The following is a 26,479-nucleotide window of genomic DNA, read 5'->3' as shown; positions in this document are numbered from 1 at the left end:
TTTGCCTAGATTTTCTTCTAAGGTTTTTATGGTAATAGGTCTGATGTTTAAGTCTTTAATCCATCTGGAGTTAATTTTGGTGTAAGGTGTCAGGAAGGGGTCCTGTTTCTGCTTTCTGCACATGGCTAGCCAGTTTTCCCAACACCATTTATTAAACAGGGAGTCCTTTCCCCATTGCTTGTTTTTGTCAGGTTTGTCGAAGATCAGATGGTTGTGGGTATGTTGTATTTCCTGTGAGGCCTCTGTTCTGTTCCATTTGTCTATATCTCTGTTTTGGTACCAGTACCATGCTGTTTTGATTACTGTAGCCTTGTAGTATAGTTTGAAGTCCGGTAGTGTGATGCCTCCCGCTTTGTTCTTTTTGCTTAGAATTGACTTGGCTATGCGGGCTCTCTTTTGGTTCCATATGAAGTTTAAGGTGTTTTTTTCCAGTTCTGTGAAGAAGGTCATTGGTAGCTTGATGGGAATAGCGTTGAATCTGTAAATTACTTTGGGCAGTATGGCCATTTTCACGATGTTGATTCTTCCTAACCATGAACATGGAATGTTTCTCCATCTGTTTGTATCCTCTCTTATTTCGTTGAGCAATGGCTTGTAGTTCTCCTTGAAGAGGTCCTTTACGTTCCTTGTTAGTTGTATTCCTAGGTACTTTATTCTCTTTGTAGCAATTGTGAATGGCAGTTCGTTCTTGATTTGGCTCTCTTGAAGTCTATTACTGGTGTATAGGAATGCTTGTGATTTTTGCACGTTGATTTTGTATCCTGAGACTTTGCTGAAGTTGTTTATCAGTTTCAGGAGATTTTGGGCTGAGATGATGGGGTCTTCCAGATATACAATCATGTCATCTGCAAATAGAGACAATTTGATTTCCTCCTTTCCAATTTGGATACCCTTTATTTCTTTTTCTTGCCTGATTGCTCAATATAGAACTTCCAGTACTATATTGAATAGGAGTGGTGAGAGAGGGCATCCTTGTCTAGTGCCAGATTTCAAAGGGAATGCTTCCAGTTTTTGCCCATTCAGTATGATATTGGCTGTTGGTTTGTCGTAAATAGCTTTTATTGTTTTGAGATACGTTCCATCAATACCTAGTTTATTGAGGGTTTTTAGCATAAAGCGTTGTTGAATTTTGTCAAAAGCCTTCTCTGCATCAATCGAGATAATCATGTGGTTTTTGTCTTTGGTTCTGTTTATGTGGTGAATTACGTTTATGGACTTGCGTATGTTGAACCAGCCTTGCATCCCCGGGATGAATCCTACTTGATCATGGTGGATGAGCTTTTTGATATGCTGTTGCAATCGGTTTGCCAGTATTTTATTGAAGATTTTTGCATCTATGTTCATCATGGATATTGGCCTGAAATTTTCTTTTCTTGTTGAGTCTCTGCCGGGTTTTGGTATCAGGATGATGTTTGTCTCGTAAAATGATTTGGGAAGGATTCCCTCTTTTTGGATTGTCTGGAATAGTTTCAGAAGGAATGGTATCAGCTCCTCCTTGTATGTCTGGTAGAATTCAGCTGTGAACCCATCTGGACCTGGGCTTTTTTTGGGTGGTAGGCTCTTTATTGCTGCCTCGACTTCAGACCATGTTATTGGTCTATTCAGGGTTTCGGCTTCTTCCAGGTTTAGGCTTGGGAGGTTGCAGGTGTCCAGGAATTTATCCATTTCTTCCAGGTTTACTAGTTTATGTGCATAGAGTTGTTTGTAATAATCTCTGATGATGGTTTGGATTTCTGTGGAATCTGTGGTGATATCCCCTTTATCGTTTTTTATTGCATCAATTTGGTTATTCTCTCTTTTCTTTTTTATTAATCTGGCTAGTGGTCTGTCTATTTTGTTGATCTTTTCAAAAAACCAGCTCCTGGATTTATTGATTTTTTGAAGAGTTTTTTGTGTCTCTATTTCCTTCAGTTCTGCTCTGATCTTAGTTATTTCCTGTCTTCTGCTAGGTTTTGAGTTTTTTTGATCTTGCTCCTCTAGCTCTTTCAATTTTGATGATAGGGTGTCAATTTTAGATCTCTCCTTTCTTCTCATGTGGGCACTCATTGCTATATATTTTCCTCTAGAGACTGCTTTAAATGTGTCCCAGAGATTCTGATATGTTGTGTCTTCGTTCTCATTGGTTTCGAAGAACATCTTTATTTCTGCCTTCATTTCATTGTTTATCCAGTCAACATTCAAGAGCAAGTTGTTCAGTTTCCATGAAGCTGTGCGGTTCTGAGTTTGTTTCTGCATTCTGAGTTCTAACTCGATTGCACTGTGGTCTGAGAGACTGTTTGTTATGATTTCTGTTCTTTTGCATTTGCTGAGGAGTGATTTATTGCCAATTATGTGGTCAATTTTAGAGTAGGTGTGATGTGGTGCTGAGAAGAATGTATATTCTGTGGATTTGGGGTGGAGAGTTCTGTAAATGTCTATTAGGTTTGCTCGTTCCAGGTCTGTATTCAGGTCCTGGATATCCTTGTTGATTTTCTGTCTGGTTGATCTGTCTAATATTGACAATGGGGTGTTAAAGTCTCCCACTATTATTGTGTGGGAGTCTAAGTCTCTTTGTAAGTCATTAAGAACTTGCCTTATGTATCTGGGTGCTCCTGTATTGGGTGCATATATATTTAGGATCGTTAGCTCTTCTTGTTGCAGTGATCCTTTTACCATTATGTAATGTCCTTCTTTGTCTCTTTTGATCTTTGTTGCTTTAAAGTCTATTTTATCAGAGATGAGAATTGCAACTCCTGCCTTTTTTTGCTCTCCATTTGCTTGGTAGATCTTCCTCCATCCCTTTATTTTGAGCCTTTGTGTATCCTTGCATGTAAGATGGGTTTCCTGGATACAGCACACTGATGGGTTTTGGCTTTTTATCCAGTTTGCCAGTCTGTGTCTTTTGATTGGGGCATTTAGTCCATTGACATTTAGGGATAGTATTGTTATGTGTGAATTTGATGCTGTCATTTTGATGCTACCTGGCTGTTTTGTTGGTTAGTTGATGCAGATTCTTGATTGTGTTGCTGCTTTTTTACCATTTGGTGTGTTTTTGGAGTGGCTGGTACTGGTTGTTCCTTTATATGTGTAGAGCCTCTTTCAGGAGTTCTTGTAGAGCAGGTTTGGTGGTGATGAAATCTCTGAGTGCTTGCTTGTTCACAAAGGATTTTATTTTTCCTTCACTTATGAAGCTGAGTTTGGCTGGATAGGAGATTCTGGGTTGAAAGTTCTTTTCTTTAAGGGTGTTGAATATTGGCCCCCAGTCTCTTCTGGCTTGTAGGGTTTCTGCTGAGAGATCTGCTGTGAGTCTAATGGGCTTCCCTTTGTGGGTAACCCGACCTTTCTCTCTGGCTGCCCTTAGCATTTTCTCTTTCATTTCAACCCTGGTGAATCTGACGATTATGTGCCTTGGGGTTGCTCTTCTTGAGGAATATCTCTGTGGTGTTCTCTGTATTTCCTGGATTTGAATATTGGTCTGCCTTGCTAGGTTAGGGAAGTTTTCCTGGATAATATCCTGAAGAGTATTTTCCAGCTTGGATTCATTCTCTTCATCACATTCAGGTACACCTATCAGACGTAGATTAGGTCTTTTCACATAGTCCCACATTTCTTGAAGATTTTGTTCATTCCTTTTTGCGCTTTTTTCTCTGTTCTTGCCTTCTCTTTTTATTTCATTGAGTTGGTCTTCGACCTCTGATATCCTTTCTTCTGCTTGGTCAATTTGGCTGTTGAAGCTTGTGCATGCTTCACGAAGTTCTCGTGTTGCGTTTTTCAGCTCCATCAATTCACTTATTCTCCTCTCTATGCTGTCCATTCTCGTCAGCAGTTCGTCCAATCTTTTTTCAAGGTTCCTATTTTCTTTGCGATGGGTTAGAACATGTTCTTTTAGCTCATTGTAGTTTCTTACTACCCATCTTCTGAAGTCTGATTCTGTCATTTCATCACCCTCCTTCTCCATCCGGTCTGGTTCCCTTGCTGGTGAGGAGTTGTGATCACTTTTAGGAGGAGAGGTGTTCTGGTTTCGGGAGTTTTCATCCTTTTTACGCTGGTTTCTACCCATTTTTGTGGGTTTATCCACCTGTTGTCTGTCTCTGTCCCAGGGAGTTGGAGCTTTATGAGTTTCCGTTGCACTACTGCCTTTTTTGATTTTTTTTTTTTTCAGGTCGGACCCGCCCAGCTAGCAGCCGGCCTAGCCTCTGCCTGCCCGCAGGGGCTTTGCTGAGCTGCTGTGGGCTCCACCCAGCTGCCCTGAGCTCTTCCCTGTAGTCCTTTTTATATGGGGGTAGTTAGAACTGTCTGGGCAATGGTGGCCCCGCCTCTGTTATGGTGGACTCTCTCTGTTGTGGCTGGTTGCCTCGGCAACGGCAGGTTGCCTCGGCAACGGCAGCCTGCCTCCGTAGCGGTGGAGAGTCTCAGTAATGGCGGAAGCCCCTCCCCCACGGAGCCGGACCGTCCCGGTTCAGCTGTGCTTGGTTTGAAGGGCTCAACCCAGAGGGTTTCCAATTACTGTTTTTGTTTTCGTTGTTGTTGGGGGTGGAGGGGTGGGACCAACCGAGCCTGATCACCTGGCTCCCTGACTCAGAGTCTTTTCTTTTAAGTTGAACGACCCCGCGTTCCGGTCGCTTGTTGAAAAGGCGCCGGGATCTCCCGTGCTGCGACTCACGGAGTCGGCTCGAACCGCGGCGCCGGCTCCTTGCGGATTTTTTGCCTAGGAATCTCCTGGCCTGACTCGCTATTTCAGATGAATGTGCTATTCTGCTGTCTCAAGGCTCTGCTCGCCAGCTAAGAGGGCTCCCAGACCAGTGGCTTTTTTACGGAGAACCGCAGCAACAGGGAGTGGTCACAGCAGCCGCGCGGGCGGAATCAGCCCCGCGGGGGCCAAAACAGCCGCACAGGCTGGGACTGCGACGCTGGCGACCCCTCTGCCTGGGTATCTCCTGGTCTGTGGGCAATAAGAGTTCGTCTGGAAATGCGGCGTCCACTCACCCTCTGCACTTTCACTGGGAGCTGAAGTCCTGAGGTGTTCTTAGGCGGCCATCTTGAAAGTCTAAATATGTTTTTAAAGGGCTCTACTATGGTCAGAAGTCAGCTTGACTAAAAGCTGATATTTAAGTACACATACAAAAATATGTTATAAACATATATATTAACATATTTTATATGTGTGTGTGTGTATATGTATATACACATTTTATATATATTAAGGCCTTTCTGCTTTTTTCTCTCTGGATTCTACTTCGGTGAAGATTAGTTTCCTGTGGATGGAAGCCCTTCATTAATTGTCTGCTTGTCTCCTCTGTTCACTTCCTTTCTTAAAAACTGTTCTCTTATTTACTTCTATTCCTTCTGACTTTTTTTTTTCCTTTTTGCCATCTTCGGTACCACATAAAAGGATCTGGGAGAGACATCTAATGACTCAGACTGTTTGAGAAACACAGAAAACAGTGCCACTGACCCCTTCTGGGGGTCATCTGTCTTGCTGTGAAGTCTAGAAAGTCACAGACAGATTCCTCTGAGACCTCATACTCTACCATCTTTTGTGCTGTGTTACCTGATTTTGTTGGCTTTCCAGAGTACCAGAGATTACTTTGTACTGAGAGAGAACTTGACCTTGGTATATGTGATGACTGGTGAGTCACTGGCAGAGCTACGGTTTTGGAGGTGGCTGAGGGCTATTGTTTACAGTAAATGGTTATTGCTACAGGACAATACTCATTTCCCTGGCAGTATAGATGAGACAGGTTTAAACCTTAGAGAAACGTCTTTGTAGCCCAGGGTACTGTAGAAGCATTGCTTGGCCTGGTCCCATGGTGTTTCCCTTTTTTTTGTAAGGGGGGATTCCAGGATTCAGTATAAAAGTAGAATGCTTGATTTAAAAAATCTAAATGCTCTTATATTCCAGCTGTGCTGGCTTTTCACATATTTAAATTATTCAACTTTAAAAACTGCAAATGCTTTTTTGGCCCTGTTCCTTAATGGGCTCCACTTTGAGTTCAGTCATCTACTCGGCAAACAGACACTAAATTAAAAGCTACCTATGTAAATGAAATTGGCCTCCTTGTGAAATTCTATGGTAAATTCCTACGATTTTTTGTTACCTTGAAATTCATTTTTAACCTTCCTCTAACATACCCAAATTCCTTCTTTAAAAATACTAAATTTTGTATCTGTGATTTGAGATGTAAATTTGCTACCCTGTTTCTCCAAACTCCAGTAACGGCTTCAGCCATGTGAAACAGATAAACTTTAACCTTTTCCATTTACAAAGGCACAGTTTGGATACAACTGTCCATTTAAACTAGAGAGTTTTACCTGATTCATGGGAAAGGTTTTAAAACAAAAGTTATAAGATGTCTATGATTGCCTGCATTTTTTGTATACATGTGTACACGTCTTTTTTGTCTATGACACCAAATTGACTTGTAAATATGTGTACTCATAAATTAAATAACTAGACCAAATGCTTTTTAAATTCACATGATTTTAGTAATCTTTGGTAAGTAAAAATAGTTTAAAAGTTGTTGGTAAAATAAAATAGAAACAGCTTCATAATTTAGGAAATTTTTGTCTGTTGGTCAGACAAGTTTATACTATCTCTGCTAGATGTTTTAAGTTCATAAAACTGTAATTCGTATGATACTTTAAAATATTTGCTTAATTTGTCTGTAAGCTTATGTCTTTGGATTTGAGTGTGTAAATCTGGGATCTGAAGAGATGGCCACAGTGAGGCCTGGGACAAGTCCTCAGAGCCTAAACCACCAAATAAAAAGCAGAATCAAACTTAACATGGCCTCTTTCTCCCTGGCCCAGTTTTTCCTCCTGGTCATGCTGGAGGGGCCCAATCCTCCAGTCATACTCTTCACAGCTCTCTCTCCTGTTCTGAGCTCCTGAATTTCCCCTGCACTTGGTGTGAAAATTCAAGACTCAAGTGGGCCATGCTTTTCATTGCCATCTTTGGATGCCATGTAAATATTAGGGACCTAGAACAGCTGGGAAAGACATTATAGAGAGTACCTGTTTCATAGTTTCAGAATTCTTTTCAGTAATTTAAAAATCTTAGGATTATGTTATGTTAAATTAATACCTAATCATAAAATGTCTAAGTCATTTCTAAGTAAGTTAAAATACTGAAACATTGTTAAACATAAATGTATGTTTATATACTTTAACATCATATTTTTATATAGCATAGTAAAGCTGAATATATTTAGATGTTATTAAACAGAAAGTTTAGAAAACCTCTTTCTAAAAAATTATAAAATGGTTTTCATAAATACTAGTATAAAATAGTTCAAAATTATTTGCTTCCTAGGTTTTTCACTCAAAATTAGTTACAAGGTTAAAACTGTGATATGGTTTGGCTGTGTCCCAACCCGAATCTTGAATTGTAGCTCCCATAATTCCCATGTGTTGTAGGAGGGACCTGGTGGGAGGTAATTGATTTATGAGGGTGAGTCTTTCCTATGCTGTCCTCGTGATACTGAATAAGTCTCAAGAGATCTGATGGTTTTCTAAATGGAAGTTCCCCTGCACATGCTCTCTCTCTTGCCTGCTGCCATGTAATATGTGACTTGCTCCTTCTTGCCTTCCACCATGATTGTGAGGCTTCCTCAGCCATGTGGACCTGTGAGTCAATTAAACCTCTATCCTTTATAATTATCCAGTCTTTGGTATGTCTTTATTAGCAGCATGAGAACAAACTAATACAAACTTTACTCAGTATGTATAACTAAAACTACCAGATATAAGAGAAACATGTCTATATGCAGAACATATAAGGAAAGTGTAAAGAAAGTTGAAAAGACAGAGTAATTTTTCTTTTACATGAAAGAGAACTTTATATGGTCATGATAATAGGGAAAAGAAAGTAAATTTTTGTTCTATGGTAAAATGTAGGATACAATTGATGTTTTAAGTAAGTTGTAGAAGGTTTGTAGAAGATGGACCTTGTGAAAGAAATTTTGTGTGTGATCAAGTTGGCTAAAATTAAAAGGGGATTATTTAGTTTTTGTAAAAATTTAACATTAATATTAAAATCATACTGAGGCAGGGTCAGGGTCTGAGGCCTGCTGTTAGAATAACAAAGTTTTCTTAGAGCATTGATTTGCTCTCTAATAGAAAATTTTAAAAGGTTATGAAAGGTTTCTGAAAATCTTCTTATGTGGTCAAAGCTGATTAAGATTAGATAAATTTGTTTATAAGGTTTTATTAAAATAACTTTATCATTAATAATATACTGATGCAAAGGTAGAAGTTGGTATTCTATTATTCAAATTAAGTACTCTTAATTTCTAGCAATATAGTTCTTTGTATAAATTCAACAAAAATCTGTATTCTTTTTTAAAGAGACATAATTAGATATACTGGTTCTTTTACCAAAACTTTGATTGTAATGGCTTCGTTTCAGATACAATCAGACTGCTTTGAGGAATTGATGTAGAAAAAAAAACCCTTGGAAAGACTGGTCTGGTACCTTCTCTGCACAGTTCCTTTATAAGTTTATAAAGTTTCTGTCCTCATGGTAACTAAAGAATGTCACTTTCTGACAGGCCCAGGAACATCAAGTTATTTTGGGATCTCAAGAAGAGCAGAGTTGACTCATTTTTTACAAGTACTGCAGACAGTCTGATGGCAAATCCTTGGAATGGCTGGCCTTGGGGCTTTTAAAAGTTGAGGTTCTTATGAAAGTCCCAGTAAAGCTAACTTAAAAGAGATTAGGCCATTCACTGTTTTTTTGCACTTCCTGTAAATAAGCAGGCAAAGTATCATAACACTAGAACTTATTTTGCAAGTAAATTGGTTCAACTAAAATTTATCTTTGGTAAAAATGGAGAACTGAATAAAGAAAAAGTGTTTCAGGAAAAAAAAAACTATAGTATGCTTGTTACTAGAGTCTAATCTCATCCATTGTTTTTGAGCTTTATTATTTGCCTATAATTTGGAATAAATATTGAATTACTTCCTGGCTACAAGTCTCTAAAGAAGAACCTAGATTTAATTTTTGTCATGATGTTTTCAGTTGACTCCCTAATTAAATAGGTTTATTTTTGTTGTTGTTTTGGCATTTAAATTTTATTTTTGGTTATAATCCTTACATAGTTTATATTTCCACTATCTCTTGTTGTTTTCCTTCTTCTGAGGAAACTAAATTGATGATATTCTGAACCTAGGTAGGATTCAACAAGCAACAGCAACCATGAATCAATAACTTTGACAGAACTACTTGGGAATGAACCTTCCTAATGATGGACACCTTGATACTGAAGTTTTAATCATCAATGCTGTCAAGAAGAAAGATTTTTGATCAAAAGGTGGAAATGAGAAAAGAAAATAACTTATCTGATGAATGTAAGTTATTTTAATTAACCAGCCTGGAGAGACATTATAATGAGACAGCAATCACATCCCTCTACTCCTTTTGAGCTATTTATCTATCTTTTGTAACTGCTTGCTATCATCATAAGTAGTTATAACTTATCCTAATGATGCCACACTGAACACTATAACCCACACCCTAGAGCTTAATAATAGACAGCCAATGTTATTTGTCAATGTTATTTCTATAAATCAATAAGAATGCCTGACAAACAACTTTGTATCAGCTCACTCCTTGTCTCCCATTTTTCACTTAAAAAAATCTATTCGTAATTGCTATTAATTGGAGTGAACATTCAGGGCAATTTGAGTCTATGCTCCCAGGTTGCAATTCTCAAGCTTGGCCCAAATAAACTCTCTACTTATATTAACTTTGCCTCAGATTATATTAACTTTGCCTCAGATTCTTCCTTTAAGTTGACAGGATATAAAATTAAAAATGTCAAAATAGTATTTTGATTTATTAAGGCTAAAACTAGAACAAAAATATCTTTTACTATTAAAAATAAAAGCCTTAATTTGTTATTTTTAAAAAGTGATCCATCAACAGGGTAATTCATAAGATAAGAAGATATATATAGACTAATAATTTGTTGACAAAGCTTTTGAATTATAATACATTTTCCCTTCACTTACTGTGGTTAATTTTTCCTGTCATTTATCATTGTGCCAGTAACACTATTTTTCAGAGGAAAAAGACAGTAAAATGCAAGCATTAAGGGACGCATTAAAAGTAAATATTTTTCCAATACCAAGCACATGATCAATCATATATTCCATGCTGAACACATATTCTTCTCCCTGTGTGTGGGTGCCAGCTGTTTAATGGTACACAGAGAAATATATTTTACCCTTAATCCACTCAATCGCATAGGGGATACTACTATAACGTATGTCAGTGATTTTCTTTCTTGGAAATGGTCTACTATATATTTAACTCCTTCTCTTTATCTTTTCAAAAATTTTAAAACTTGCATAAAAATTTTCAAAATACTTTTATTTAATTATTTTTATTTTAAAAAAGCATAGCACATGAAAATATTTAAAACATTCCTAAATATGAGAACTTGTATCAAAAGAAATGTCATTAATAATCTAATATAATGAACATAAAAATCCTATTAATATATTTTCTATCAAAATATAGACACTTATTTTTTAAATTGGAATGTTACATACCTGAGCTTCTGGTTGTACTGCTTGACCTTCTCCAGTGAGGCCGCATTTATCTGAGCTTGAAATTCTTCCACAGAAACACTGTCTCTATAATAATATCCTTCCATGCTCTCCAGTGCTGTCGAAACAAGTAAACAAACTTTGCAAACAATTTTATGACTCAATTTCTCCACATGTAGTATAATTTTATTATTAGTAAATTTAGCAAAGAGAATCAATTATCAACATATATGCAAAAGAACTATATTAGGTCCTAAAATGAATGAAAACTGTTCTGCTCTCAAAACAAATATCAAACATTCAGTGACTTTTCTGTCCAATGGGCAAAAAAAATTCGGTTTAACTGTCCTCTATTTTTAAAACATTTTGTATATGTTGCAGGGGACCAAAATATGCCACTCCAAAATATAACTGTCAGAGACCAGAATATACCACCCCAAAATATTCTTCCTTGGCATAAGGATTATTTTGATCTGGTTATTTTGAGAAACTGCACACAGACACAGGAGAAACTCTGAAAACAGAGTAGAAGTTTCCTTTAATAAAGAAAATGTACATCTATGAAGGAAATCTCCACTTGTAAGGGTGTCTCCCTCTCTGTACTAGGAAGAGAAGGAAGATGATCACAGAGAGTCTTACCTACACAACAAATCTTTCCTTTATTTGATGGTGATTTCCTGGTGACCTACTCATAACTGGGCCTTCCCTAGATCCTTCTTTTTCTGTTTCAGTAGAACCATGGCATTTATGCCTAAGTTCAAAGCTATCTCTTTCAGATTTAGTCACTTTTCTTTAGGTATCACTCATGTATACATGAGGTATATATGTTACTAAACTTCTGTTTGTTTTTCTCTTGTTAACTTGTCTTTTGTTATGGGAGTCCATCCCAACTAAGAACTATGAAACATATTTTACCTCCTATACAACATTCTTTGTGAAGCTAAATTCATACTTCTTAGGTATTTTATATTTATACACACACGTCTATTACATATGGCACATATATGTACATATTTGGAACATATATTTGAGAGGCAGAACTGTACATTATCATATGTCAGAGGCCAGGAATGGTGGCTCATGCCTGTAATTCCAGTACTTTGAGACCCAGGAAAGAGGATCATTTAAGGTCACAAGTTCAGAACTAGCCTAGGCAAGAGAGTGAGACCCTGTCTCTAAAAAAAAATTTTTTTTTAATTAGCCTGGCATAGTGGCATGCACCTGTAGTTCTAGTTACTCAGGAGGATGAGGTGGGAGGATAACTTGAGCCCAGGACTTCAAGGTTGCAGTTAAGCAGGATCGTGCGACTGGACTCCAGTCTGGGGAACAGAGTAAGACTCTGTCTCTTAAAACAACAGTAACAACAACAAAAACATGTCACAGTAAAAAAAATAGAAATGTTCACTCCCCATGTATATTCACATTCTTAATTGTAAATAACTAACAATCTTAATTAAGAAATATTAATGTAATAAATAAAAAGTATAAAATGAAATCTTAGGAAATCACCTCTACTCAAATTGTCAGTTAATTTAGTTATAATATTCTACTAATTTTAAATGTATTTTGAATAGCATATATATTTTTTAAATATTTTTTTATTTCTTTTTCCTTTAACCTTTGTGAGGTATGATTTAAAAAATTTTGGAGAGGAAATAAATCACAGGAAAGTGGCCCAGAAATACAAGATTTCCTGTGGAAAGGCTGCCAGTAATAGGAATGGCACAGATCCAAGTTGGAAATGTAAATTATTTTCCCTTGAAATGCATTACTACTTATGAGCCTCAATTTTTAATACATGATTTCAAAATCGATTAAACAATCTCAAGACTGCTAAATGCACTAGTTTCTAAACTAAATCATGAGGTTTTTTCAAAGTGAAAGAAACTATCACCATTTTGGGGGGAAAAACAGGAAAGTGACTGCTAATTTTAGCTGTGCTATAGTTTTATTAAACTAGTCAGAATTCCAGAACACTAAAGAAAATACTAAGATTTTAAAGATCATTGTTAAATTTGAAGATTTTTTTAACATGGAAAATTAAAAAATTGGTTTATAATTGAGAAAAGTAATTGTGGAAGATTAGGGAGAAAACATACTACATTTATTGCAGTATGGAAAATCAAATCTGTGTGCTTGTTTTACAGATTTTTATGGCTTCTGGGAAGGAGCCTAGGAAACTTTACCCTTAAAATATGGCACCTTGGTATACTGATTACTTTAAATTAAAGGCTTTTGTAAGTCAGCAGATATTGGATGAGGCTTTTCTCTGATATGCCCTATCTACCGTAAGACTAGCCCTGGAAAAGGGAACACAATTACTTTCCCTACCCTCCATGGAGATCTTATTATCTATCCTACAAAAGAAGACTGCGAATGTAACCCACCGAGAAGAACTTTTCCCGCAAGATAATATCTATTTCTCCAGCTCATTCAAATCCCAAGACAATCACTAACAAGTTAATTTCTGTCTCATGCATCTATTCATTCTCCCTAATAAACATTTTACTACCTCCTACATTCACTATCTCCCCCGTCACCTATGAAGAAGGATCTATAAGTATCTGGACCTCACTGGGTTGTTGAGTAATCACTCTCCCATGACTTTGCCCTGTACACATTAAATAAATTTTGTATACTTTGTTTCCTTATTAATCTGTCTATTGCAAGTTCATTTTCAGCAAACCTTCAAAGGGAAAAGGGCAGGTTTTCTCTCTTAGGGCCTACATCTTCGTTAATTAGAATAGTTGTAACTGGCGCAACAAGCTTCTGGTGCTGAATACACACAAAAAATAAAAGACTCTGTCCCTGATAAAATAATCCTTAAATATGTGCCACGTTCACAAGTTCCTATTCATAAAAGGTAAATATCCCGGGAGGATTCAGTCTATCAATAGTCATACTTCAATATAAATTACTCTTACTAGTTAGAAAGTTGATGAAAGCACTTGCTTTCATCAACTCCAGTTTCTGCTGTGTGACTGTGGTCAAGTTAATTAACATCTCAGATTCTCAGGTTCTGTATTTTTGACATACAAAATAAATGTACCTACTAATTATGGTTAATGAGAAATAATTTAATAAAATAGTAGTATTAAGACAGCCTGTGAGTATTCTTACTTACTGAATGTGTTTTATTTACTAGGCAACATGCCAAATGCTCTACAGGTATTACTTAATTCAATTTTGTTGAGATACAGAGTATGAAGAGTGTGCTTAGCCAAACACAAAGTTTGGGGGTGGACTAAGAGAAGGGTCCATGCAAAAACACTTTGGTTTGTGACTTAAGACCACAAAGACTGGGAGGAGAACAATGAGAAAGGATGGCAGTGGAACTGTGAGGAAAGGGAGTTTGGAGGAAACTACCTGGGAACTAATTTTTATAAAGATCTTGACGGTTCAACTTTGGCCAGAATGGCCAGTCCTGTCCCAAGTTTTGTTCCAATATGAGAACCGTTATATCAACATAATTTCATATTTTAATGAATACTTCTACAATCTCATACATTTCAATTTGCATTATATTTTTGACAATATCATTCCAAATTAACAAAGCAGTTAAAATTCACAATCACAAAAATTTTTTTAAAAATTGGAAAAGTGCCTAACAATTTTGCCAAGAGTCTTAGTAAGAAATATGTGTCACATGAATAGGGTGGTGGGGAATGCACAAAAAAAGATGAGAAGATGAGTTCTATATTTAAAAACTAACATCTGAATGACAGAGAAGAGGCAAGACAACAATACTCCCTATTTTAGCTAAATAGCTTGTTTATTTATTGTTATAAAAAACCCAGAACAATAGTCTACCAAATTAAATAATGTGTTAATTTCAAACATGTTAAATTTAGCATTTCCTTGTCTAGTTTCCTTAGTTCTAATCCATAAAATATTTCTCAAAAGCAGTATTGACATATTTGGTTGAATATTTAGTTTATTTACTTCTATTACTTTTGAAGTAGAGGAAAAAAAATTCTATTAAATTTAGGTAGTCAGCGAAAAAGGAAAACCTAATGCATGTTAGAGAAACTTAGAGATTATTCTTAGACTGAAGCAAGCTACATTTCCACTTACTCAAAATACCTTTTGAGCCTTTTCCAAGAAAGAGATTAATTGAGAAAAACATAGAGCCTCTGAAGAATAATTTTAAGAACAGGGTCAGTAAGCTAATACTTTCTTTTGATAGCAGACTTTTTTGGTTAAATAAGACACAGCACATGCACTGCTAGAATTATCCAGAACTGGTCACCATGAGTCACACCTCCTCAGAATTGGTCTCAGTTATTGGGAGAGAAGCCAGATTTGTTGATCCCATTATAAAAATATGTGAGAATCGCCATGTGATATATAATGATGTCTTGTGATTCTAAATGCCTCAAAATGGAGTCATGCATGACAAGCCACTCAGCCCACAGTGAAACTGCTGACTCTTCAAAGTCATAAGCAGATGTATGGTGGACTGGGCTGATAAGACAACACCTGCTGTGGCCTGACACCTCAGAGACCCCCATAGGAAAGTGAAGCCAAAAGGCAGCTGAGATAATGACCATGGACACACTCCTGCGGAGGGCCATAAAATCAGCAAGAAACTGGCCATGGTTGAGATGCCTGCAGAGACTTTGCCAGGAGAACTCTGAGGCCTCCTTGCCATTGGCAGTGGCCAGTAGAAGCTCTGCCAGGAGAATAGCAGGGACCTCCATCCCCTTGCTGATCCGTGTTTCCAGGGAAAGTCAGGCCTTCCTAGTGCCTCAGTCAGCCTACAGGCCTCCTGAGCTACTCACCATGGTTTGTTCCCCTCTTTTATTTCTGCCTGTGTGCATTGAATATGTTTGTATGATTGTTGGTGTGTGAAAGCCTTGCAATAAACCATGAATTTGAAAGCATTTAATTGGCCACTGAGTCATCATGAAACCTCCCATCCTCCTCCAATAGGAGTTGGCACAACTAGGCTGATTGGAACTGTGCTGTCTAAAGAGTGGTGGGTTTACACCTTCATACAGACTCCTAACATTTTGGAAATCTCCATCCTGGGAACTATTTCTTCTTTTGTAAAAAAGTTATATTGTTTCAATTATAAATACTGTGTAAAACCCAAATGAAAAACTAAATGATTTATCTTTTAAAGAGCCTTAAGAAAGTTTTGAAGGAAAAAAATAATTGAATAAAGGGCACTTAGAAAATAACAATGTTGTTGTAAACATTGTAATGTTCCCCTTTGTTTAAAAGAGAAAGGCCTCAAGTTTCTATGTGATTTTTATTATCCTCTGAGCAAAAAAAGATACCTTGTAAAGACGTAAGACTTAGGAGTAGTTGGTTTGGGTAGCAGCTTTTTTTTTTTTCCTAGGAGGTAAAAAAAATGAGAATACCCAAGAGCATGCTGGCAGAGAAAAGACTGGCATCACATATCCTGTTTGGTTGAAGGCAAACTACTATCAGGAGACCAGGGAATAGGTATTTAACAACACTCTGCAAGGAAGGAGTGCTATATACTTCAGGACACTATGTATTTAAAAATCAAAGACCTGTATACGATGCTACATTCCAGAGAGGTAGAATACACGGGTCCAGCATCCAAGGATGAAAGCAGAAATGACCATGCTTAACATCTGTTGAGGGTTGTATGTGCCCACAAAAAGATATGACAAAGTTCTAGCCTTAGGGCCTGCACATTTGACCTTATGCTTTGTTTTGTTTCCTTGAGATAGGGTCCCATTCTGCTGCCTGGGTTGGTGTGCAGTAGTGCTATCATAACTCACTACAGTCTCGGCATCTTAGACCCAAGTGATCCTTTCACCTCAGTCTCCCGAATAGGTAGGACTACAGGTGTGTGCTACCAGGACCGACTGTTTTATTTTATTTTATTTTTAAAGAGGTGAGGTCTCACTCTGTTGCCCAGGCTGGCCTCAAGTTTCTGGGCTCAATTGATCCTTCCATCTTGGCCTCACAAAGTGCTGGGATTACAGGTGTGAGCCATCACATTCAGCCTTGATCTTATTTTGAAATAGGGTTTTTACAGATGAACCAAATTAAAATGAGGTCCTACTGAATTATGATAGGCCCAAATCCAATGATTGGCACCCCTATAAGAAGAGAGCAATTTTGATTTATAAACACAGGACAGACACACACAGAGAGAAGACCCTGTGAAAATAGGGGCCAAGATTGTAGCTATGCTGCCAAAAAACAAGGAAAGCCAAGGACTGCTGGCAGACACCAAAGGCCCAAAGAGGAAGTGGGAAGCATGGCCTAACACTATCTTGATTTCCAACTTCTGACCTTCAGAACTGTGGCAGAATACATTTCTGTTGTTTTAAGCCACCCAGTTTGTGGTAACTTGCCAGGGCAGCCCTGGGAAGCAAATGCATCAGTTGCAGTGACTCCCTTGGGGAATGCAAACTTCCATTCCCTGAAACACTGGGCCTGTGGGTTTCCAAGGCACCTGCAGCCAAGAAGAGCAATCGCCACCTCAGCAACGCTGTTCCACCCTAATCGTAAGAAGGAGGTAAGGCAACTGTTACAGAATGGGAGCCAGAAGGAATATGTTTAGCACCCCGGTATCTGCTGGGGTCCCTCTTAGTACTTCCTTGCACAAAGTTGATGGTAAATGGACAACTGCAGCAATCCTGGACTGAGAAGGGTAAAGTAATCAGGGTACCAAGCTCCTTAGGGATGAAGGTCTTGGTCATGCCACAGATTAGCCACAGAAACCAGGAGAGGTTCAGACAGAGGGTGGGGCTAACCTACAATGGATAGCAGAAGAGGGAAAAATGAGAATCTGTGGCAGCCATAAGACAAACTGGGGCTGCATAGGCTACAGCTAATTCTTTTAATTTTTCTCTCCTAAATTATCCCCTTGCCCCAGAAAGGAGGCTCAGGGAAGTCCTGGAAGTCTCTCCCAGTCCCTAAACAAAGACATGGGTCTGACAGGTGCAAAGCATAGACTACAGAGGATGCTCAAAGAGCCAGTGGCTTGGATCCTCTCTCAGAAATGTTGGGTTCATTGCCCAGCTGCTGTGATTGCTGCAGAAGACATCTCTCAGCTGTTCACTCTCCATTCTTTGCTGAAGAAAACTATCCCACCAGAATCACACCTCCCTCAAAGGACAGCCTGCATCCTAATACATCTAACAATGTAGAAACATTTTACATTGTTCCTGACCCCCTTGCTTTAGCTCCTCAGAATCTAGACATGCTGAACATTTGTAAGATGAATTAGTCTAATTAAAGATTAGCTGGATAATTGCACAGTGTTTCATAATCCGCACAGACCTAGGGTGGTTTCTCATTTTTGGTGGACTCCAGAATCACCTTTTCGCTTCTAAAATATCCTGGCATTTGGGCTCCACTTTCCAGAGATTCTGCCTCAATTGATTTGGCATGGGGCAGAGCCTAGGTATTTCCTAACACCTTTCTAAGATAGTTAATGTGCAGCTAAGTACTGAGCACCACTGACAGAGACAGGAAAAGTAGTCAGTGGGGAGTGGGTAGAGAAGTGACCCTGAATATTTATCCTCTTTGTACTCTCATTTTCTGCCAACTTATAGCTGTTTGCTTTATCTCACCAAGGGCTGAGGGATCCCAACAGCTTTCCCTGTCCTATAGGAAGCACTTAGGAATACCAGCCAGAAGATTGCTTTAGTGTGATTGGCACATTCTAGCATTTTGGTTGGTTATGCTTTGTGCTTACTTTCCTGTCCAGCTGTTTCTGTGTTCCTTACCTTGAAAATCTGTAGCACTTTTGTCTGCCTAGGTTCCTATTTTCCTGCAGTTCTGGATTCAGCAATGCACACTGGCCTCCAACCCTCATCACTTCTAACCCTGATATTCCTGATCTAATAGCTGGTTCTGTCTCCGCAGGACGTCCCATGGACTACTGTGCCCTCCTTTTCCCAGGGTTCCATGGAGGCAAGGAAAATGAGACAAGGGTGACACATTTGCTTCCTGTGCTACTCTAAGTATGTGGTCCCACAGATAACTTTAGGAGGTTTGACTTCAGTAAATTTCCCAGGAAAATTTCAAATTCATCCATTTTTTCTATGTTTTTATTTGCTAGCAAAGAGTCATGTATATACAGAAGTAAAACACTTTGAATAAACTTTCATTCCAGGAAGAGATGCCATTTGGAATCTCTTCCATTTACCACTGCCTTCAATTACCAGATGGTAATCTCTGCTGAAACTAGGTCTGAATTTCCTGTGCTTCTCTCAATCTGATGAATACTAAGCTGCTAATGATTCCTCATGGGAGTTTTATAAAGGCAGAAGAACCTCTGCATCCCCTTTAAATAAACAACCTTATCACTGACAGATTTTTAATGGGACAGAATGTTTCCCATCTTCTTTACCTATCTCTGACCTCAACTGCAGCAGTATTTCTACTGTTGCTTATTCAAATATTTTTTCGCATTTTAATGCAATGAGCATACCAAAACCTAATGTTTGCTATAGCTTTTCTTTAAATTACATTTTAAAAGCTATAGTGTATTCACTGAAATAATATATATTTAGGGATTATTTTTAAATTGGCCTTTGCCAAAGTTATAAAATAGAGGTTGCTTGCAAAATATTTGCCTGTGTGTATATGTGCTGTTGGATATGATTATTCAGCTATTTATGGCTGATGTGTCACAGATGTAATAATGCTTTTAAAAGACACTTAGTGTCATCTGTCATCTCAGTAATAATTTCAAAGACAACATTTTTTTTTTTGCTTTTTTTTTAATTTTTTTTTTTTTTTTTTTTTTTTTGAGATGGAGTTTCACTCTTGTCACCCAGGTTGGAGTGCAATGGCGCGATCTCGGCTCACCGCAACCTCCACCTCCTGGGTTCAGGCAATTCTCCCGCCTCAGCCTCCTGAGTAGCTGGGATTATAGGCACGCACCACCATTTTAAGAGAGAAATAAATGAAAAGAAATGGAGAGTCTTTAACAATTTTAAGTCCTGGCTAAACCCTGTAAAATTAACATTTTAGACCAGCATCTGTCCCTATCTTCTCAAACTATCTAGCCCTGTAATGGTTTTTAACACTTTATTTATTTATTTATTTATTTATTTATTCTGAGACAGAGTTTCAGTCTGTTGCCCAAGCTGGAGTGCAGTGGCACTATCTCAGCTCACTACAACCTCTGTCTCCTAGGTTCAAGCAATTCTTATGCCTCAGCCTCCCGAGTAGCTGGAATTCAGGCGCACACCAATACACCTGGCTAATATTTGTATTTTTAGTACAAATGGGGTTTCACCATATTACCTGGGCTGGTCTCAAACTCCGGATCTCAGGTGATCTTTCTACCTCAGTCTCCCAAAGTGCTGGGATTACAGGTGTGAGCCACCACACCTGGCCCAACATATTTTAGATTAAATTATTCTTCTAACCTGTCTCCAAAGTCCATTTTTGCCCATTGCTTCTTTTTTTTTCTTCTTCCTTTAAATTTTAGAATCTTGGATTACCTATACTAACCCTGTCTATAAATCACAGTCCTCCAAAGGGAAATGAAAATACCTTCTAATAACTTCTAAAATCATCGCTTCACTGTAACTTTCATCTATCAAAATGTATTCCTGCCAAGTATATTTTGGGTGGTCATGGTTTTTATACTGTAGTAACTGAATTCAGGGTTTTAAAATAATATGCGTGTGGTATGTATTAGTCTGTTTTCATGCTGTTGATAAAGACATACCCAAGACTGGGCAATTTACAAGAAAGAGGTCTAATGGACTTACAGTTCCACATGGCTCAGGAGACCTCACAATCAGGGTGGAAGGTGAAAGACACATCTCACATGGTGGCAGACAAGATAAGAGAGCTTGTACAGGGAAACTTCTATTTTTAAAACCATCAGATCTCATGAGACTTATTCACTATCATGAGAAAAGCATGGGGAAGACCCACCATGCTGGTAATCAAATCAATTACCTCCCACCAAGTCCCTCCCACAACACATGGGAATTCAAGATGAGATTTAGGTGGAGACATAGCTGAACCATATCATGGTATAATGCAAAATTTTCATTCAGTATTGAATTTAGATTTTATATGCCTGTCCATTCTTTATTTATATAGATAGATGGATTTTATTCCTCTACTCTTCCCATTTTTCATTAGAGCATTAAAATTCTACAGCAAAACCAATGCAGTTCTTAAAGACTCAAAAGAAGTAAAAAATTAAATTCCCTATGGTATCATCCAAAGAAACTGACATAATCTTGTGACCTCAACAAGCACTTTTTAGGATGTGGAAGGAAATAATAGACTAGAGAACATTCCACAATAATCAAGATTTCTGATCTTTTTTGGGTAGCATTTTTATGACCTCAAAACAAAAAAGATTCAAGACCTTCCCTCAGAAACAGAGTTCACTACAAGAATTTTTGTATTCATGCTAATCTTAATTTATTCTACTGCAGATGTTAATAGTCACTCTTTGGAAAAACAAAATTACAAAGAAATATATACTTCCTGACCAAAAAGAAAAACTGACAAGAAGAATTTTAAAAACATCAGTTTAACCACCCAAATGACACTGAAAACTTTTAACATATATATATGTACATGTATACATACATGTATGACATAATTGAGACTAAATAAATTCTGTTTAACAATCTGGATGCATATATAAACTTTTTATATCTCATAAAATATTTTAACCATGCAACTGTAATAGCCTTACCATAATTTAACTTACTGAAGCAGTTTATTTAACTCAATTTTTTTATGTTTATTTACTTCACTCATGTCTTTTTTCTCCATTATAAATAATGCTGCAACCGCATGTGATAAATATTTAAATTATACATGATTATTTCCTTAATAAACATTCCCAGAAGCAAATATATTAGCTAAATACTATGAGGACATTTTTGAATTAATTTAAAAGTCCTGATGGTTAAAATCACATTTTTAAAAACATTAATAAAGATAAAATAATTTAAGTATAGCAGGCATGAAAAGAAAAACAGTTTACCTTGTGCAAAAAGAACAGGATGAATTTTAAATCCTCCTCCATTTTTCAAACGTTCAGGAAGTTGTTCAAAATGATAACTATCAATGTAGAAGTAAACTTTCAGAGCTTGCCGACTTCCTTCTGCTTGATATGTAAGAGGAACATCTAAAATGACATTTAACAGTATGTTACTTCCTAACATAAGGATATGCTAGATGGTACTTTTGTTAACCTTCAAAAAGAATCCTGAGAATTACTAGACACCAACATATCAAACGTGATTATGTTTATCAAGTTGAGATTCAACATACAGTGCTATTCAGTGAAGAGTATTAAATTAGTTTCTCATTAGCTAAAGCAATGCATTTGTTACTGTATTAAAAAATTCCACAATGTGAAACTTTGTTACACTTTGACATACCAGATGTCTCACTTAACTAAATAAGGTGTTTAGCTGCACATGGTTTGGATTCAAAATCTCCCAGGGCAGCTGCTTCATTCACATTTTAGTCAGAACGAGTCCTTGGGGTATACTTCTTAAGTAGTGTGCAAGAAATTGAGTAACAGAGCAACCACTACCAAAATTAGCATGGGTTCTGCAAGCTCTATTCCCTGAGCACCAGATCATAAATGTATTATCCATTGTTGATGCCCACAGCCATTAAAAATTGCCCCAAATCTTGGAGCTATTTCGAAAGATCCGAAATTTAATTACCTAAAAAACCCCAATCAACTTGAAAACTAAAATGCAGTAAGAGTATTTCACAGTACTATAATAAATCCTCTCCATTTTATGATATTTAGCCATGACAAATATTTCAGTCTCATTAGAAAAGAATGTAAAATCATCCTAAAAGGCTGAATAGTCACACTAATCAGTTAAAAATTAAGGACAAACAAATGTAGAAGGCATTTAATACATGTTCCTCACTCAGTATTTATAACTTCTAACCTGCTTCTTGAAATAAAACTGTATATAAAAGTAGAGTTCAAGGTTAAATGGCATTTATGATCACAGATTCCAGGCTCCTTGTTAAATTTATCTATTTAATTCTGCATATTAATATGGGAGACATTTCATTAATATTTATTTATCTCCTTTATGCTAGATAAAATACTTATTTTGTTTTGTTACTATTTTTTTAATGAAGACACGAAGCATTTAATTTAGGAAAGGGAATGAACAGGTTTTTCAGCCAAAGGGTTGAAAATTAATAGCATTTTAATAATTGGGAAAGTCCTTTTTTCTGGTTTCTAAAATATGGAAAAAAAAGAACCATGGACACTAAAAAAAATACAGATTTATACCTACTAAATATTTGTACCCTCTAGTTTCCCTTTCCAAACACTGTCTCTTACATACATTTTAATTTGTGTTAAATTCCACACCCTTCATCTTTGGCATCAATATAGGCAACCTCTATGTTAACAAATGGATGTTATTGAAAGAAAATAATGATAATGATACAACAGTTGGATTTTCATATTATAGAACTAACATAAAACAAATGAAGATGTCATATTTGGAATTAAGGAACTAAAACTTAATGAAAATTACAAGGTACATTAAAGTGAAGTTCAAGCTAAGAGCATTAAAACTCATGGGCCCAAGTGATCCTCCAGCCTTGGCCTCCCAAAGTGCTGAGATTATAGGCATGAGCCACCACACCCAGCCCATTACCACTCCTTTCAACATCATACTGGAAGACCTGGCTATTGCAATACAACAAGAGAAGAAAAAAGGAACTGTAAAGATTAGGAAAGAAAAACATCAACAAAAAACAATGCTCCTGGAACTAATAAGCAATTATAGCCACGTTGCAGGATACAGGTTAATATACAAAAGTCAATTGCTTTTTTATATACCAGCAGTGAACAAGTGGAATTTTAAATTAACAACCATTAATACCATTTACATTAGCACCTCCCCAAAATAAAATACTTAGGTATAACTCTAATAAAATATACACAAGATCTATATAAGAAAAACTGCAAAGCTGATGAAAAAAAATTTAAGAGCTAAGTAAATGGAAAGATATTTTATGTTCATGAATAGGAAGACTCACTATTTTCAAGGTGTCATTTCTTCCCAGCTTGATCCACAGTGTCAGTGAAACACCAAGTAAAATCCCAACAGGTTATTTCTTCGATATTGACAAACTAATTCTCAAGTTTATATGGAGAGGCAAAAAACCCAGAATAGCCAACATAATATTGAAAAAGAAGGACAAAGTTGGAAGACTGACAATCCCTTAAGACTTACTATAAAACTACAGTAATCAAGGCAGCATGGTATTGACCAAAGAACAGACAAATAGATCAATGAAATAGAACAGAGATCAGAAGTAGTCCAACTATATAGTCAACTGATCTTTGACAAAGGAGCAAAGACAATACAACGGAGCAAAGATAGTCTTTTCAACAAATGTTTTTGGAAGAACCAGACATCTACATGCTGAAACATAAATCAAGACACTCACCTTACATCCTCCACAAAAATTAACTCAAAATGAATTATAAACTTAAATACAAAATGAAAAACTATATAATTCCTGACAGGTTACATAAGATAAAACTTAGATGACCTTGGATATACTGATGACTTTTAGAAAGAACACCAAAGCACAATCCATGAAAGAAATAATAGATCCCATCAAATTTAAAACTTCTGTTCTGCAAAAGACAGTGTCAAGAGAATAAGAAAACAAGCAACAACTGGGAGAAAAATCTTTGCAAAAGACACCATCTGACAAAAGACTGTTATCCAAAGTACACAGATGACTCTTCAAACTCAACAAGAAGAAAACAACCCAATTGTATTTGTCAATTCTCTCTCTCATTGCTGTACACATGTCTAAGAGTGAGTAATTTATAAAGAAAAGAGATTTAATTGGTTCACAGTTCTGCAGGCTGTACAGAAAGCAGGATGCTCTCATCTGCTCAGCTTCGGAGGAGATCTCAGGAAACTTGTAATCACGGCAGAAGACAGAGGGGTATCAGGCCATCATATGGCAAGAGCAAGAGAGCCAGCAGGGAGGTGCTACACATTTTTAAACAACCAGATCTCATGAGAACTCACTGTCCTGAAGACAGTACCCAGAAGAAGGCACTACATTATTCATGAGAAATCCATCCCTGTGGTCCAATTGCCTCCATCAGGCCCCACCTCCAACATTGGGGATTATAGTTAAGTATAAGATTTGGGTAAGGGCAGACATCCAAACTATATCACCAATTTTAAAAATTGGCTAAAGACCTCAACAGACAACTCACTCAAAAGGTATAGAGATGGCAAATAATCATATGAAATGATGCTCTATATCATTTGTTATCAGGGAAATGCAAATTAAAACAGTACTGAGCTACCACCATACACCCATAGAAGGACCAAAATCCAGAACACTGACAACACCAAATGCTGGCAAGGATGTGGAGAGATAGGAACACTCATTCATCACTGAAGGAAAAATGCAGATTTTCTACAAAGTAAATTTCATTATATGAAATTTAATTCTTTAGCTAGCTTATTCCTCTCTCACTAATTATGATATGGGGAGTAGCTTGTACTTTCCTTAACATTAAAGTGGTCAAATTGCTCATGTATGCCTTTGTATTTCTCACTAGTCTCCATGTACACAGCCACTCTGGAGAACAGTTTGGCACTTTCTTGTCAAAGTAAAAAACTCCTAACATACAATCCAGGAATCATGGTCCTTGGTATCTACCCAAAGCAGCTGAAAACTTATATCCACATAAAAACCTGCATATGTATATTTATAACCACTCCTCATAATTGCCAAAACTTAAAAGCAACCAAGATGTCCTTCAGTAAGTGAATGGATAAACTGTGATACATCCAGACAACGGAATATTCTTCTGTGCTAAACAGAAACGAGCTATCGAGCCATCAAAAGACATGGAGGAAGCTTAGATGCATGTTAGTAAGTGAGATAAGACAATCTGAAAAGGCTGCCCACTGTGTGATTCCAACTATGTGATTTTCTGAAAAAGGCAAAACTATGGATAAAGTGAATCAGTGGATGCCAGGGGTTGGGTGCAGAGTGGGAGAGAGGAGGAATGAATAGGCAAACCACGTGGGATTTTAGGGCAGTAAACATACTCTGTATGATACTATAATGGTGGATATATGTCATTATACATTTGTCCAGATCCACAGAATGTACAGCTCCAAGAGTAATCCTAATGTAAACTATGAACTTTGAATGATTATGATGTGCTAATATAGGTTCATCAATTTTAAGAAAGTACCTCTATGGTAAGGGCTACTGATAGTTAGGGATGCTGTGTTTGTGTAGAGACAGGGATATGAAAACTCTCTGTACCTTCCTCTCAATTTTGCTGTGAACCTAAAACTGCTCTAAAAATATAAAGTCTTTTTAAAAAATGCGTAATACTAACGTGGAGTTGAAAACTTGCCTTTTATTTGTGGATATTTATTAGCTATAAAAACAAACTTGATAACTAGGACTATATAATATTTTAAAATTTCAAAACCAATACTGCAAGAGGAAAAGGTCTCTGGTAGCACACCCTCTAGAGGGATTCATCCCAGAGAGGAGTTTCAATAGCATCATCCCATTCTTGTAAACATAGCCTTAATCATTGAATGGGCCCAGGAGTTTGAAAATAAGTCTTTGACTAGGAAGCTGTTAGTTCCCTCTGCCTGGGTTGCTCTTCCCTGACTCTCTGCAGGGTTGGGTCTTTCTTGTCCTCCAGATCTTAGCTTAAAAGCTACTTCTGCAGAGAGTCCTCCTCCAGTCACCCCTTGAAGGGCCACCTCACCTTTTTTTTCTTTATGTATCTGCTTATTTCCTTCGTAGAACTTAACACAGTCTTATCTTCATGTTGATTTCTTATTATTTATTCTTCATTTATTATTGATGCCTGATTTCTTATTCCCAACTAGGCTGTCAGCTCCATGAAGACAGGAACCTACCTATCTCATCCATGATGGCATCCACAGCTCCAGGCATAATGCCTGGCCTA

At 37.1% G+C, this 26,479-nt stretch overlaps 1 protein-coding gene across 1 annotated transcript in view; it reads right to left on the bottom strand.

Moving 5' to 3' along the window:
* PREX2 (phosphatidylinositol-3,4,5-trisphosphate dependent Rac exchange factor 2) overlaps positions 1 to 26,479 on the bottom strand; it is a 306,754-nt gene that overhangs the window by 81,287 nt on the left and 198,988 nt on the right. Inside the window, exons 34-35 of the mRNA XM_003942900.3 lie at positions 21,494 to 21,637; positions 10,534 to 10,648 (exon numbers count right to left, since the gene is read on the bottom strand). Of these exons, the coding sequence (XP_003942949.1) occupies positions 10,534 to 10,648; positions 21,494 to 21,637 (259 nt within the window). The remainder of the gene's footprint in view (positions 1 to 10,533; positions 10,649 to 21,493; positions 21,638 to 26,479) is intronic.

The sequence above is a fragment of the Saimiri boliviensis genome, chromosome 15 (genome assembly GCF_048565385.1).
Source record: "Saimiri boliviensis isolate mSaiBol1 chromosome 15, mSaiBol1.pri, whole genome shotgun sequence".
NCBI classification, from domain to species: Eukaryota; Metazoa; Chordata; class Mammalia; order Primates; family Cebidae; genus Saimiri; species Saimiri boliviensis.
Note: the sequence above shows the minus strand (reverse complement) of the source record. Positions and strands in the feature narration are given on the sequence as shown.